The 15,830-nt window shown below is 35.8% G+C and overlaps 2 protein-coding genes across 4 annotated transcripts; both read right to left on the bottom strand.

Annotated features, from left to right (window-relative positions):
• Positions 1-1,471: 1,471 nt before the first annotated feature.
• LOC132634828 (BTB/POZ domain-containing protein POB1-like) lies at positions 1,472-6,834 on the bottom strand. 2 transcript variants are annotated; one of them, XM_060350930.1, is made up of 7 exons: positions 6,702-6,834; positions 6,021-6,185; positions 4,821-4,976; positions 4,464-4,588; positions 4,315-4,378; positions 3,165-3,444; positions 1,472-2,579 (listed from the first exon to the last, which is right to left on the bottom strand). In XM_060350930.1, exons 1-7 carry the CDS (start codon positions 6,784-6,786, stop codon positions 1,763-1,765), a joined length of 1,692 nt encoding a protein of 563 aa, XP_060206913.1. In that variant the 5' UTR covers positions 6,787-6,834; the 3' UTR covers positions 1,472-1,762. The 2 variants fall into 2 exon arrangements, with proteins under 2 accessions (XP_060206913.1, XP_060206912.1); XM_060350929.1 differs by having other exon boundaries at positions 6,003-6,185.
• Positions 6,835-6,881: 47 nt separating this feature from the next.
• Positions 6,882-14,385, bottom strand: LOC132634829 (BTB/POZ domain-containing protein POB1-like). Of its 2 annotated transcripts, XM_060350931.1 has the most exons (7): positions 13,845-14,385; positions 11,487-11,648; positions 11,117-11,241; positions 10,968-11,031; positions 9,775-10,054; positions 8,427-9,270; positions 6,882-7,016 (listed from the first exon to the last, which is right to left on the bottom strand). In XM_060350931.1, the coding sequence occupies exons 1-6, from the start codon at positions 14,050-14,052 to the stop codon at positions 8,454-8,456; spliced, it is 1,656 nt and encodes a 551-aa protein (XP_060206914.1). In that variant the 5' UTR covers positions 14,053-14,385; the 3' UTR covers positions 6,882-7,016; positions 8,427-8,453. The 2 variants fall into 2 exon arrangements, with proteins under 2 accessions (XP_060206914.1, XP_060206915.1); XM_060350932.1 differs by lacking the exon at positions 6,882-7,016 and having other exon boundaries at positions 8,195-9,270; positions 13,845-14,384.
• Positions 14,386-15,830: the final 1,445 nt, after the last annotated feature.

Below are 15,830 nucleotides of genomic sequence, written 5' to 3' on the forward strand. Positions count from 1 at the left end.
CACAACCTAAAGCCTGCCATTATTCAAATATTCAGCTTCAACACTTAAAAAGGTATTTTTTTCAGCCTTCGGTGCTTAAAAAGCTACTTCAATTCAACTAAACCAAATGGTCTCTTCATTTGCTTAGGAGTATCTCATTCTTGAATATGATGGGTCAAAGAAGGCACGCTACAACAAACATAACAAATCATACGATGAGATAGAATGCAATAGAAACAAAGATAGAGAACGGGTTACCTCCTCTTAACGGGCAAAGCGAGCCTCTATCCTGAATTAAAGAATTCAGAATCAATCAGATCTCTACAAATAGGATTCGAACATACGACCAATCAGTTAACAGCCGACGGCTCTACCACCGAGCTAATGAAGGACGACAGTAGATTCGATCTCATAGAGTTCCATTCCCGTTCCCAACCACCAATCTAAGCTCGAAGCTTCCTTCTGGTTAAAAAATATTACTCCCTCCGTCCCATAATAAGTGTCATCTTAGCCAAAAATACGCATATTAAGAAATCAATAATGCAATGTGAAGTTTACCAAATTACCCCTATATAATAAAAATAAATTACTTTTACCTTTTGATTAGAGCATGCACAAGAAGTAAACCTTTTGACATTGAGAATCCAACAATACCAAATTACTATGTGGCTTTTTCAGTCATCATTTAGAAATTACTTTATTATCTAAGGGTAGAATTGGAAAAAACTAGCCAATTTATGTCTTGATTTCCTAAGGTAACACTTATTATAGGGCAACAAAATTTGATTAAAGTGACACTTATAATGGAACGGAGCAGGGAGTAGTATTTTAAGCTCCTTTGACACCGTTCCTTCCAAATTACCACCTCGAGCAGCTACACTCTAGTTGGTGGAGGTTAGATCCTCGTATGTCACCACTCTCGTCGCTAGACATTGTCAGTGATGTCTTGGTTCCCTGTTGACTGGCCTTATGATTCTCGTTGTAGAATGTGTTTGGCCAAGCTTCCTCGATCTCTTTATTTTAAAAAGTGTTGTTCACTAGACGTGTTTTATGAAAAGTACTTTTGGAGACTAGGCGTGTTTATCTAATCAATTTGGAAAACATTTTTGTAAATGTTATAGCAATAAACTTATGCTTGGTAAAGATTCCAAAAGTGCTTTTAGAAAACTACTTTCAAAACTTTTGAAAAACAACTTATGTTACTATTCAAAACACTCAGTTTTCCCCTAAAAGCTTGACCAAACACCTCAACTTTCTAAAATAAGTACTTGTTTGAAAAAATAAACACTTTTGGAAACCAAAAGCTTGGCCAAACAGGTAGTAGTGCCCAACAGTTTGATGGAATGGGTGGCATTGGCTGTCTTCTGCCACCCCAAGGAACAATGAGTACCTGCACTAGGCTCACCTGGAAACCAACATTTACTTTGCATTCTCAAAGTTCATACACAGTAGGCAGTTAAAGCTTGTGGTGCATTGAAAATCTAGCAGAATCTGTATCCACAAGCCAAAATAGAAAGCTTTGATGAAACTTTATAGAAAGTACTTAAATACACATCCCAAAGCCACTGGAATCAGCATGATCAAAGTCACTATAAGATCAAAATATGAAACTACTCAACAAGCCTGACTCTTACTAATTTAAAACAGTGTATACGCCAACAAGTAACAAAAAGCATTATAACCCACAAAACACTTGCTCATATGCGGTGCACTTTAAGTAAAAACACAAAGATACCATTACAATGTAAACCTTTCAGAACTCTGGTACAGGCTGCTAAACACTCTATTGCCTGACAGATAGCTCGGCGCAAAGATGGAGAGTTCCGTCAATGAAGTATATGCTATCTTCAGCCAGAAACGTAGTCCAAGCTACACCAAACAGGTTTCTGCAGCCAACAATCTTGCCACCTGTGAAAGTGTAGTTTCCCTTGTATTTGCTAACGTGTTTGCCGCCTGGACCGATACGCGCTGCAAATTCGTAATCAACTGCAAGTGATGCTGACCCGTTCTCTTGCGTACCCAGAAATAACCCAAAGCAATGGAATGCGCTTTGTTGATCCATGTTGCAATGAGCTGACAGGAAAAAAACCTGTCCACCCAAATGGAAAGCCTGTGAATAAACTCTACCAGAAGGAAAGAGGCTAGCGCACACATCTCTTTCCAAAATAAGGTAAATAAGATACTGCTGACGAAGCATTTTGCACACGAAAGCTTTAACAGGTCTATATTTGTATGCCCTCTCCACATAACGATATTCCAGTTCCTTCCCTGCCTCTGCAACTATTAAGCGCTGACGATGCAGTGCTTCGGCCTTATAAGAAAGAGCCTCGAAGACAAGCTTTGAAGCAAGCCCAGAATCAAAATCATTGCACGTTATTAGGACTTTCTTCAGCTTCCTGCTTGTCATGCATGGAAATCGAATGAGGTGACAAAGACGTGAGTTCCATATTTCCCGCCGTTCCTCAAGCTTTGGGTAATGCATCCGGGCCCACTTCAACGCAAAGTCACAGACAGCATTCTCTGAAGCAATCTGAAGATCATCACTGGACAGAACGGCCTCAATTCCCGCAAGAGGCAAATTCAATACCTTTTTTTGGAACCTGAAGGATTTAAGGAAAAAGAATGCAAATGAAGATAATTTTTTTCTCAAATAGTTTGCATGCATGTGCATTGCACTCAACAATAGCAGTTAGTGAAAAAGTTATTCATTATCTGTGAATCAAATAAACAAAAGATCACTTTCAAATTAAAACGAAAAACAATATGAAAATTTTCCAATATGTAACAATTGACTAAAGTAAAGACTGATAGGGAAATGCAAATCATTCATACTTCTATTAGTAGTATAGATAGTTAAGAGGCTCATGAAAAGTGTCTAGAGCATTTAAAGCTGAGTTTTTTATTATAGGTCAATTCTTAACCTGGTACTAATGAAACAAAATGAAAAAACTTCATCAGCTAGTGCCTGGGTTCCAAGAGGGTGGGCGATTACTAAGACGAACTGTTGGGTAATAGATATTCACTCATGTGGTAATCAGGACAATGAAATGAAGAATTTTCTCGTGATACTGAGGAAAATCAAAAACTTAACCAGAGCGAACAATGTAAAAGTTAATTTTTTTTTTTTTTTTTTTTAAAATCAGTGAACAATGTAAAAGTTAATATTTCTACATAGAGCTACTCACTTGGTTAAATCCTTGAAATGCGAAGCAAGAAACTGTTTTGCAGCATTTGTTAATGGAAGAACTTCATCAGCCATTGATATATTGAAAGGAAGATCCAAATAGAGCAATGCTGATTCACATGTCATGCGATAATTCTGCAGTAAGCGGCTGCAGTATCTCATGCATGATGCAACCTCAAATTTGTAAGCAGTCTTCAGCACATCAAGTACAAAAGTAGGTGTTGTAGTCGATAAAGTATCGGTATAGACAAAATTCAGCAGGTCCATGAGGGCAGCTTCTTCTGCTCAATAAAGTTGAGAAAGGCAAAAGTTAAAAAAGGAAAATTGTCAACCAACAACAGAAGAAAATATGTGCAGATGATTTTTCGCGATAGACTCTGCAACTAATTAAACCATCAAGTGAATGAGGAATACAACTAAACTTGCAAACACTATGCGCGATAATCTTTGTCAAATTGACTCTCTGGGAGTATCTAATATATTTCATGTCAAATATCCCATAATCAAAAAGAAAATATAGGATATATGTACCGGGCTAAGGCTAATAACTACAGAAATTCCTTGTGTGGTATTTACTTATCCAGCTGTTTGGTAGGTAATATGATTTCTATTTGATGGTGGATTGAGAGTGAAAGAATGTAAATACAAAATGCATCTGGTTCGCGCAAGCCCAATCTCATACTAGGGAAAAGCTAGTTATTCTAAGTTTTTTACCCTAACAATATGCATTGCTCCTCTTCTCAGAAAAACATTCCATTTTTCCAACCCTTCCTTGAGAAGGAATATGAATTGTCATTGCTGCAATCTTTTTCTAATAAAAGGAGATTTTTTTTATGTACAAGTCGTTCACGAAGATGATATCAGACCTCTATTCTTGCTTAATCATCTTATTCTTTTCTCTGTGCATGTACCTAAACTTTTCCAAAGGTGTCAATTGTATTAACAGTGGGGGGGGGGGGGGGGGGGGGAGGGGGGGGGGGGAGTCATTGACATTGGTTTTATCCCCTGATTCAATCCAGAAAAGAAATGTAGTTGAAAAAATTGAAGCTCATCATTACAACTACGCTTTTCAATCAGGACAGAATGTAGTGGAAATGTGGAATGAACTGAATATTTCACACAAGAAAGTACCAGTCAAGATTAGAACTTACCAGATGCATGAATTCGTATAGTTACGTGTCGTTGCCTCGACTCTTTCATGCCATTTGAGAACAACTAAGAAGAAAACAAATAGTTATATTACACAAAACAGGGAATGCCTAATTAAGGCAATAAGTATTATATTAAAGACACTACTCACCTTATAAAAGAATCGACTCTTAACTGCCAAAATGGGAGAACTGATATATAAAGCTCTCAAGCGAATGGGGTTTGAGTAGTCCGTGTTCGTAGATGAATCATCATTTCCAGAAGCTTCATCATCGCCTATAAAATGCATCAAACTTGTCTAAGAAAACCTTGACAAATAACCAATGATCATGTAGACAACAACGTAAGAATGCAACTATCATCAACGAAAATTTGAGGGGGCAATATCAGAATCTAATGTCAGATACTTTGATAATCAAGAGTTTATGGAAAGAGTTATAATCATTAATGACAGATATCCTTGAAATAGCAGGAAAAAATAGTCCATTATAAGGAAGTCAATAAGTACCAGGGGGATTTGTTGTCATCTCCATGGCAGAAGGTGATTCCTCAAGCATTCCTACAACTTCTTCTTCTTCTTGTTCATCATCAGCAAGACCATCTTCCATTTCAAGCACATTACAATTTAATACCTGCTCCTCACGTTGCATGACCACGTCCGCATCTGACAAGTGAATGAGATAAGCATACAGAAGGGGAAAAAAGAGGAAAAGTCAAGTAATTAATAGTGCAGAACTCCCAAATATGTCACTAACAGGGAAGTTTACGTGACAAAGTATATTTTGTTCTTTCAATAGGCTGCAAACTTCAAAGCCTTTCGTTTCAAGTTACATCTCATTAAATTCAACATCAAACATAACCATATAATAACAAATTCGAATACCCATCTAATCCTACCTTTATTTTAACCAAAAAAGAGTTCTATATTGAAAAAGAAAATTGCAGCTGTTAATTCTGTAAAGAAAATGCAACCACAACCCACACAAGGGGAAAAAAACCCTATATCCATATACTGTCTTTCGCATAAGAACAACTACTATAATTTAACTCTAAACTAGTTGAGTTTAGCTATATGAATCCTTTACATCGCTTCCACTCCATTTGAGTCATAAACTGCCTTTGCCATGCATTAACCAAAAGGGAATTCCCATATGAAAAAACCTCCTTTACGCTAAATGGCAAATGGGATATCCAGTTCCAGATATATCTCCAACGAAAACAAAAACATCTACGAATTAAAAGATGTTCAACCCCATCTATTAATGGAATAGATGTTAAACCCAAACAGAGAAATCGAAAATCAATCCATTTAATATCTTGGTTTCTTCTCTTCTGCAACAAAAAATCTATAGTAACATCCATTTATGTAGATGATACAGAAAATAAAAAATCCAAGGGTAAAAGGTGTTAAATCCTAATGCATAAATCGATAGCTAATCATTTTCTTTCTTGATATATTTTCTGCAAAAACCAAAAATCTATGTGGTAAAAATATGATCGTTCTCTGCACATGATAACAGAAAACCACAACTCTATGGGTTTAACTTATAAACCCTAATCAATCATTCATAAAGGCAACCATTTCATGATTTCTTCTCTAATAACACAAAAAAAAAAAAAAAAAAAAAAAAAAAACCATAAAGATGTAAATAAACTCTAATTTAAAATTCAGGAAAAAAAAAAAGCAAACCATTTTTTTCACTCTTACGCTTGCGTTTCCGAGTCCGCTCAACAATGCTATTAACATCTCCACCTTCAATTTTCTTTTCCGGGTCGATTACAATCTTAATCTTCAAAATCCGATCCGAGAAATATTTATTATTGAAGGCAAACCCGAAATCGGTTTGTGTACCCAACCCTTCAGAACCATACCCTAGAGGGAAATTGGAATCCATTATCACTGAACAGTTCCAAGTTAGAGTTTTCACCCAAAATTTTATACCAAATTGAATGAGGCGATAAAATTTAAGAGAAACCCAATGGGTAAATGAAGGAATAGGGGGTTTTATATAAAAGATTTACAATGAAAGCAATAAATTTTACAGGTAGGAAGAGAACCCCAATTTGAAAACAGGTAAAGATTGATATTACAGAAATCTGATGCAATAAATTTTACAGGTAGGAAGGGAACCCCAATTTGAAAACAAGGTAATGATTGAGATTACGGAAATCTAGTTTCTCAGAAGAATACTTAATTAGGTTGTTTTGCTAGTTTGTTTTTATCTCAAAGCAGTTACCAAGTACTTGTCTTTATTTTGTGATGTTCACTTCTGGTTTCGTGACATTTCTTTGTCTTGTACGAGGGGAAAAAACAAAAGCAACTCACAATCTGTTCAAATATGTGGTGCACTTTAAGTAAAACAGTAAGATATGCTGAACACTCTATTGCCTGACAGTAAGCTCCGCATGAAGATGGAGAATTCCATGGATGAAGTATATGCTATCTTCAGCCAGAAACGTGTTCCAAGCTCCATCAAACAGGTTCCTGTAACCAACAGCCTTGCCACATGTGGAAGTGTGGTTTCCCTTGTATTTGCTCACGTATCGCTCGCCTGGACTGACACAAGCTGCAAGCTTGTAATCAACTGCAAACGATACTGACCCTTCTCTTGCATGTCCAGAAACAACCCGAAGCAATGGAATGCACTTTGTTGATCCAGAAGGCCATGATTTGGCCTGTAACTCCCATTGCACAACCTAAAGCCTGCCATTATTCAAGTATTCAGCTCCAACACTTACAAAGTGTTTTTCAACACTCATGCTTAAAAGCTACTACTTCCGTTTCAAAATCTTCAGTCTTACTTTCCTTTTTTGGCAACTCCTTAATTTCCACATGGCGTGTTAAGACCACAAGATTAAAGGACATTTTGGTACATTCAACATATCTTTAGTTAACAAACACAAGATTTAAAAGTCTTCTTTACTTGCTTAAACTCTGTGCCAAGTCAAAACCAGACAAGCATTTTGAAACGGATGGGGTAATTAAATTCACCTGAACAAAATGGTCTCTTGATCTGCTTAGGAGTATCTCATTCTTGAATGTTAAGAGTCAAAAAAGAAAGCACACTGCAACAAACATAACAGTCAGTTGAAAAATATTACTGCTACTTTAAGCTCATGTGACACTATTCCTTCCAAGTTACCACCTCGAGCAGCTACGCTCTCGTCGGTCAAGGTTAGATCATCGTATGTCGCCGCTCTCGTCAATGGGCGCTGTCATTGATGTCTTGTTATCTCATAACACTCTGCCAAGTTGTTCCTTGTTGACCAGCTTTATGATTCCTGTTGTAGAATGTATAGCCCGTTCCGCCAATCATCCAAAATCTGTATTTTAAAAAGTGCTTTTCGTTAAAAGTGTTTTTTGAAAAGGTACTTTTGTAGACTAGCGGTGTTTAGCTAATCAATTTGAAAAGCACTTTTGCCAATATTAGAGCAGTAATTTGTGCTTGGTAAAGGTTCCAAAAGTGCTTCGGGGGAAAAACTACTTTTTTAGCTTCAGTAGAATAGCTTCTGCTACTGCTCAAAACCATTTACTTTTTCCCTAAAGCTTGGCCAAACACCTCAACTTTCTAACATAAGCACTTCAGAAAAAAAAGAGGCAATTTTGGCTTCCCAAAAGCTTGGCCAAACAAGCCATACTAGCTTGATGGAAGGGGTGGCATTGGCTCTCTTCTGCCACCCTGAGGGGCAAGGAGTACCTGCACTAGCTTCACCTAAAAACCAATATTTACTTTGTGTCTCAGTTCAAACACAGTAGGCAGTTAAAGCTTATGGTGCATTAAAAATCTAGCAGAATTTCTATCCACAAGCCAAAATAGAATTTGAACCTTTGATGGAACTTTATAGAAAGCACTTAAATTACACATCCCAAAGCCACTGGAATCAGGATGAGCAAAGTCACTATAAGATCAAAATATGAAACTACTCAACCAGTTTGACTTTACTAATTTACAACAGAGCATGCATGGCAACAGGTAACAAAAGGCATTATAATCCTAATTTACAACAGTGCATATATGGCAACAGGTAACAAAAAGCATTATAACCCACAAAACTGTTGCTCATATGTGGTGCACTGTAAATAAAGACATTAAGATAACACTACAATGTAAACCTTTCAGGACTCTGGCTTCTAAACACTCTATTCCCTGACAGTAAGCTCGGCGCGAAGATGGAGAATTCCGTTGATGAAATATATACTATCTGCACCCAGAAACGCGCTCCAACTTACACCAAACAGGTTCCTGCAGCCAACAGCCTTGCCACTTGTGAAAGTGTAGTTACCCTTGTATTTGCTCACGTATTCCTCCTCGGCTTGACTGGTACGAACTGCAAACTTGTAATCAACTGGACATGATACTGACCCTTTCTCTTGCATGCCCAGAAACAACCCGAAGCACTGTATTGCACCTTGTTGATCCATGTTGCAATTAGCTGACAGGAAAAAACCTTGTCCACCCAAATGGAAAGCCTCTGAATAAACTCTACCACCAGGAAAGAGGCAAGCAACCTCGTCTCTTTTCAAATCTAGGTAAATAACACACTGCTGACCAGGCTTTTCAAACTCGACAGCTTTAATAGGTCTATATTTGTATGCCCTCTCCACATAACGATAGTTTAAATTTTTTCCCGCCTCTGAAGCAATTGACCGCTGCCTATACGGTGCTTCGGCCTTATAAAAAAGAGCCTCAAAGACAAGCTTTGAAGCAAGCTCAGAATCAAACTCATTGCAGGTTAGGACTTTCTTCAGCTTCCTGCATGTCATGCATGGAAACCGAATGAGGTGACAAAGATGTGATTTCCATATTTCCCGTCGTTTCTCAGGCTTTGGGTAATGGATACGAGCCCACTTCAACGCAAAGTCATAGACAGCATCCTCTGAAGCAATCTGAAGATCATCACTGGACAGAACAACCTCAATTCCCACAAGAGGCAAATCCAATACCTCTTCTTGGAACCTGAAGGATTTAAGGAAAAAGAATGCAAATAAAGATACCTTTTTTCTCAAACTAGTTTGCATGCATGTGCATTGCACTCACCAATAGCAGTTAGTGAAAAAGTTATTCATTATCTGTGAGTCAAATAAATAAAAGATCACTTTCAAATTAGAAGAAAAAATAATGTGAAAATTTTCCAACGAGTAACAATTGATTAAAATACAGACTGATATGGAAATGCAAATCGTTCATACTTCAATTAGTATGATACATGGTTAAGAGGCTCGTGAAAAGTGTCTGGAGTATTTAAAGTTGAGGTCATTATTATAGGTCATTTCTTAACCTGGAAACAATGAAACAAAAGGAATAACTTCATCAGCTAGATATTCACTCATGCGGTAATCAAGACAATGAAATGAAGAAATATACTGAGGAAAATCAAAAGCTTAACCAGCTTCACTATGGAATTCAACCAAGCCAGAGCGAACAATGTAAAAGTTAGTATTTCTACATAGAGCTACTCACTTGGTTATATCCCTGAAACGTAAAGCAAGAAACTGTTTTGCAGCATCTGTTAATGGCAGAATTTCATCAGCCATTAATATATTGAAAGGAAGCTCCAAATAGAGCAAAGCTGATTCACACGTCATGCGAAGACTCCACAGTAAGCGGCTGCAGTATCTCATGCATGACTTAACCTCAAATTTGTCAGCAGCCATCAGCAAATCAAGGACAACAGTAGGTCTTGTAGTTGTTAAAGTATTGCTATACATAAATTTCAACAGGTCCATGAAGCCAGCTTCTTCTGCTCAATAAAGTTGAGAAAGGGAAAAGTTACCTTTTTTTGTCAACTAACACAGAAGAAAATATGGCGGGAGATTTTGCAAATATTTAAATCATCAAGTGTATGGAGAATGTTGATAAACTTGCAATCATTATGCGCGATAATCTTTGTCAAATTGACTCTTTAGGAGTATCTCATAAAATTCATGTCAAAGATCTCATAATCAAAAAGAAAGATACTGGATTTATGGGCCGCGCTACGGCTAAAAAATACTGAAATTCCTTGTGTAATATTTCCGTATCTAGTTGCTTGGCAGCCCTAGGAAGATCTCAATTTTCATTCATTAGTAGTAGGTCATATGATTTCTATTTGATGGTGCATTAATAGTTGATTCGCACAAACCCACACCCAATCTCCTATTAGGGAAAAAGCTAGTTATAGCCACTGCAGTGGTAGCGGCAGGTTCATCCATTGCTCCTTTTCTCAGAAAAACATTGCATTTTCCAACCCTGCCTTGAGAGGAATTATGAATTGTCATTACTGCAATCTTTATCTAATTTAAGTGAGCCATTACCACTCAAAGAGATTTGTGAATGTTAACTTGACCAAAAAAAAAAAGTGATTCGTGAATGTATAAGTCGTTCATGAAGATGATATCAGACACCTTCCCTCTATTCTTCCTTAACCATCTTATTCCTTCTCTGTGCCTGTGCTTAAGCTCTTCCAAATCTGGCACGAATACCACAGTCTTACAGGTGTCAATTGTATGAACAAGGGCGTGGTGATTCTGTGTGACAATGCTCAATCAGGAAAGAAATGTAGTTGAAAAACTTGAAACTCAACAGTACAACTACACTTTTCAATCAGGAAAGAAATGTAGTGGAATGAATTGAATCTTTCACACAAGAAAGTACCAGTCAAAATTAGTGCATACCCGACGCATGGATTTGTATAGTTACGTGCCTTTGCTCCGACTCTTTCATGCCATTTGAGAACACCTAAGAAGAAAACAAGTAGTTGTTAAAAGAAAACAACAGGGAAGGCCTAATTAAGGCAAAAAGTATTCTATTAGAGACCCCTCACCTTATAAAAGAATCGACTCTTAGCTGCCAAAATGGGAGAACTGATATGTAAAGTTCTCACATGAAGGGATTTTGATGAGTCCATGTTCGTAGATGAATTATGTTTTTCAGAAGCTTCATCATCGCCTATAAAATGCATCAAACTTGTCTAAGAAAATCTTGACAAATAGCCAATGATCATGTAGACTACAAAGTAAGAGTGCAATTATCATCAACGAACATAATATACTCAGAGGAGTGGCTAATATCGGAATCTAATCCCAGATACTTAGATAATCAGGATTTTATGGAAAGAGTTAGAATCACTAATGACTGATAACCTTGAAATAGCGGGAAAAAAAATAGTCCATTATAAGGAAGTGAATACGTACCAGGGGGATTAGTGGTCATCTCTATGGCGGAAGGCAATTCCTCAAGCATTCCTACAGCTTCTTCTTCTTCTCGTTCATCATCAGCAAGACCATCTTCCATTTCCAGCACATCACAATTTACTGCCTGCTCCTCACGTTGCATGACCATGTCCACTTTTGCATCTGACAAGTGAACGAGATGATCATACAGAAGGCAAAAATAGGAAAAGTAGTCATTAATAGTGCAGAACTCCCAAATACGCGACTAACAGGGAAAGGGTCCACTTTTGCATCTGACAAGTGAACGAGATGAGCATACGGAAGGCAAAAATAGGAAAAGTAGAGTCATTAATAGTGCAGAATCCCAAATACGCGACTAACAGGGAGAGGTTACGTGACAAAGTACATTTTGTTCTTCGATAGGCCACAAACGTTCGAGAATGAAATTTTTTTTCCATCACCCACAAACTTAAGTACACTTGAAGTGAGATTTCAAACAGCCAACAAACAATAGCAAATTCAAAGCTTTTCATTGCAAGTTACATCTCATTAGATTAAACGTCAAACACAGCCATATAACAACAAATTCGAATGCTAATCTAATCCTACCTTTATTTTAACCAAAAAAACAAGAGAATTCTAAATTGGAGAAGAAAATTGCAGCAGTTATATCTGTAAAGAAATTGCAACTACATCCCACACAAGGGGGGAAAAACCCTTATATCAATAAACCGTCTTTCACATAACAACAACTATAATTCAACTCTAAACTAGTTGAGTTTAGCTATATGAATCCTTTAAATCGCTTCCACTCCTTTTGGATTAGTAAACTACCTTTTGTATGCATTAATAGAAAAGAAATTCCCATGAGAAAAAACCGCCTTTACGTTAAATGGCAAATGGGATAATCCAATTCCAGATATATGTATGAGCCCGTTTGGATTGGCTTATAAGTTGCTTATAAGTTACTTATAAGTTGTTTTCAGCTTTTTTGAGTGTTTGGTTGGCCAGCTTAAAGTCATTTTGTGCTTAAAATAAGCTAAAAAAAATAATTGGGCCCATTTGACTTAGTTTATCTAAAGCAGCTTATAAGCTGAAAAAAAAAAAAAAACTTATAAGCATAAGCCCATCCAGACAGGCTCTATAACAGAAACCAAACTAAAAGATGTAAAACCCTATTTACTAATAAAATAGGTGTTAAACCCTAAGAGAGAAATCGAAAAAGAATCTTGGATTCTTCTCTCCAGCAACAAAAAATCTATGGTCAAAAGTAGGTTGTTTTTTGTAGTCATGAAAACTAACAGAAAACCAAAAATCCAAGGGGAAAATAAGTGGAGTAAGACCCTAAAAGCGAAATCGAAAAAGAATCCATTTTACATCTTTGATTCGTCTCTCCTGCAACAAAATCTATGGTAAAAATAAGTTTTTTTCCAGTGAGGAAAATTAACAGAAAACCAAAAATCCATGGCAAAAAGACGTTAAACCCTAACAGATAAGTCGAAAAACAATCCATTTTAATTCTCAGTTTCTTCTGATATCCTATAACAACAAAAATCTATGGTAAAAAATAGGGTTTTTTTTTTTCATTCATGAAAATTAGCAGAAAACCAAAAATCCAAGGCAAAAAGATGTTAAAACCTAACATAGTAGTCGAAAAACAATCCATTTTATTACTTGGTTTCTTCTTCTCTCCTACAAAAAGAAAATTCTATGCTAAAAATAGGGGTTTTTTTTCATTCATGAAAATTAGCAGAAAAGCAAAAATCCAAGGCTTTTATTAAACACTAATGCAGAATCAGAAAGCTAATCATTTTCCTTTCTTGATATCTCTTCAGCTAAAAGCAAAAATCTATGGTGGAAAAATGATCTTTTTATGTAACATGATAGCAAAAAACCAAAATTCTATGAGTTCAAATTATTAAACCCTAATCAAGCATTCAAAAAGGCAACAATTTCATGATTTCTTCTCTCACAACACAAACAAAAAAAATAACCAAAAACTAAAAAGATGTAAACAAAACCTTAATTTAAAATTCAGAAAGAAACCATTAAAAAAAAAACTGATCTTTTTATCTACATTAAACCAAAACTCTAAATATTTTAAATTATTAAACCCTAATCAAGCACCATACAAACAACCATTTCATGATTTCTAAAACTCAAAATCTGTTCTTTTTATGTTAACATGATAGCAAAAAACCAAAATTCCACGGGTTTAAAATATTAAACCCTAATCAAGCATTCATAAAAACATGATTTCTTTCTCATAACATTAAAAAACAAAAAACAAAAATTCCATGGGTTTAAATTATTCAAGCATTCATAAAAACGTGATTTCTTTCTCATAACACAAAAAAAAAAAAAAAAAAAAAAACAAACCATTATTTTCTTTCATTTCTTCTCTTCTTCTTTTGCGTTTCCTAGCCCAATAAACAATGTCTTCAACATCTTCAATTTCAATTTTCAATTTCGGGTCGGGTATTATCTCAATACTCAAAACCCTATCCGAAAAATTGCTATCGTTGAATGCAAACCCGAAATCTGAACCACCCGACCCGCTTGACCCATCTGATGAATCAGAATCCATAAATGCAGTTATAAAATTATGGAATTCAAAGATTTATCACACAAAAGGAACCCAATTGAGAAATGAAGGAAAAACAATGGGTTTATATAAAATAAAAAAAAATAAAAAATTGATGCAATAAATTTTGTACAGGTAGCAAGTGAAACCACAATTTTTTGAAATGTTGTTACTTGAATAGATTGAATTGCTTGGTTTGTTGTTACGTGAATTCAGTTACAAATTACTATTTTTTTTATTTTGTGAGTGTGTTGATCAGTTCTATATACTTAAGTTTTTCGTGACAAATATTTGTCTCGTACGAGGACAAAAGAACAAGAGGACTGCTGTTTTATCCATATTGACACCTCCCTTTTTTCTATTTTTCTTGTTTGTGTGTACGGAGTGTGCTTTTTAACATGTCTATGAGGTCGGTTGGCACGGCGAGATGAGGTAAGGATATACTGAGGGCGGGGATATTTATGGTTTTATTTTTGAAGTTTTTGCATCGATTGCCCTTCAAATGTACTGGTCTTTAATGTTTTGTCATTTGTATTTGTGGTCCTTAATTTTGGCTCGTGCTGCTCATTTAATGAAAATAGAAAAAAGGGTCAAAAATGCCCCTTTACTTTGAGAAAAGGACTAAAAATATCTTTCATTATAAATTTGGGTCAAAAATACTCCTTCCGTTGTTAAAGTTTTCAAATATACCCTGTCTTAATGGAAATCTCCAACATAACCCGATTTCATTTTTAAACCCGCTCCATTTAAATTCAACCCAAACCCATATGCGACCAACTTGTTCTCGCGTCAAATATCTGGAGCCACTAGGCATAGGAGTGGGTAACCCGTATGCATTTTTTATTTAGTTGGGTCGGGATTTAAATGTTGCGGGTTTAAAAATAAATCAGGTTATGTTGGAGATTTCCGTTAAGACAGGGGTATATTTGAAAACTTTGATGAAATGAGGGATATTTTTGACCCTTTCACCATGAAAATATTCAGACTTGAAGTTCTGTAATATTTTATATTCGAAAATTGATTTTTTGCCTCGCTCGATATAAGTTTTGTAGAAATTAAGTTATATGGCATAAGTTGTATAATATTTTTCAGATGATATTGAGTGTTGAAAGTTTTGTCTTGTCCGGCATAACTTGTGGGATGTTACGATACATTTGCTGAAGTTAAATGTAAGCTTTGCCGAGTGAAATCTAAATTTATGTCGCGCTGAAAGTGTTGAAGGGAAAAAAAAATAAAGAACACAAATTTGAGGGACAAAATTAAAGACCACCACGAAATAGCGGCATTTGTGTGAATATTCAAAACCCTATCCGAAAAATTGCTATAGTTGAATGCAAACCCGAAATCTGAATTACCCGACCTGCTTGACCCATCTGATGAATCAGAATCCATAAATGGAGTTGTAAAATTAAAGAATTCAAAGATTTATCACACAAAATTGATACAAAATTGAATTTTAAGAGAAACCCAATTGAGAAATGAAGGTATAACAATGGGTTTATATACCAAAAAAATTACAATTGATGCAATAAATTTTGTACAGGTAGCAAGTGAAATCACAATTTTTTAAAATGTGGTTTCTTGAATAGATTGAATTGCTTGGTTTGTTGTTATGTGAATTCAGTTACAAATCTACCTCTTTTTTTTTTTTTTTTTTTTTTTGTGAGTGTGTGTTCATCAGTTCAATTTTACGTGACAAATGTTTGTCTTGCACGAGGACAAAAAATAAGAGGACTGTTCTTTCCATTGACACCTCCCTTTTTTCGCATATTTCTTGTTTG

This window comes from Lycium barbarum, chromosome 4, assembly GCF_019175385.1.
Source record: "Lycium barbarum isolate Lr01 chromosome 4, ASM1917538v2, whole genome shotgun sequence".
NCBI classification, from domain to species: Eukaryota; Viridiplantae; Streptophyta; class Magnoliopsida; order Solanales; family Solanaceae; genus Lycium; species Lycium barbarum.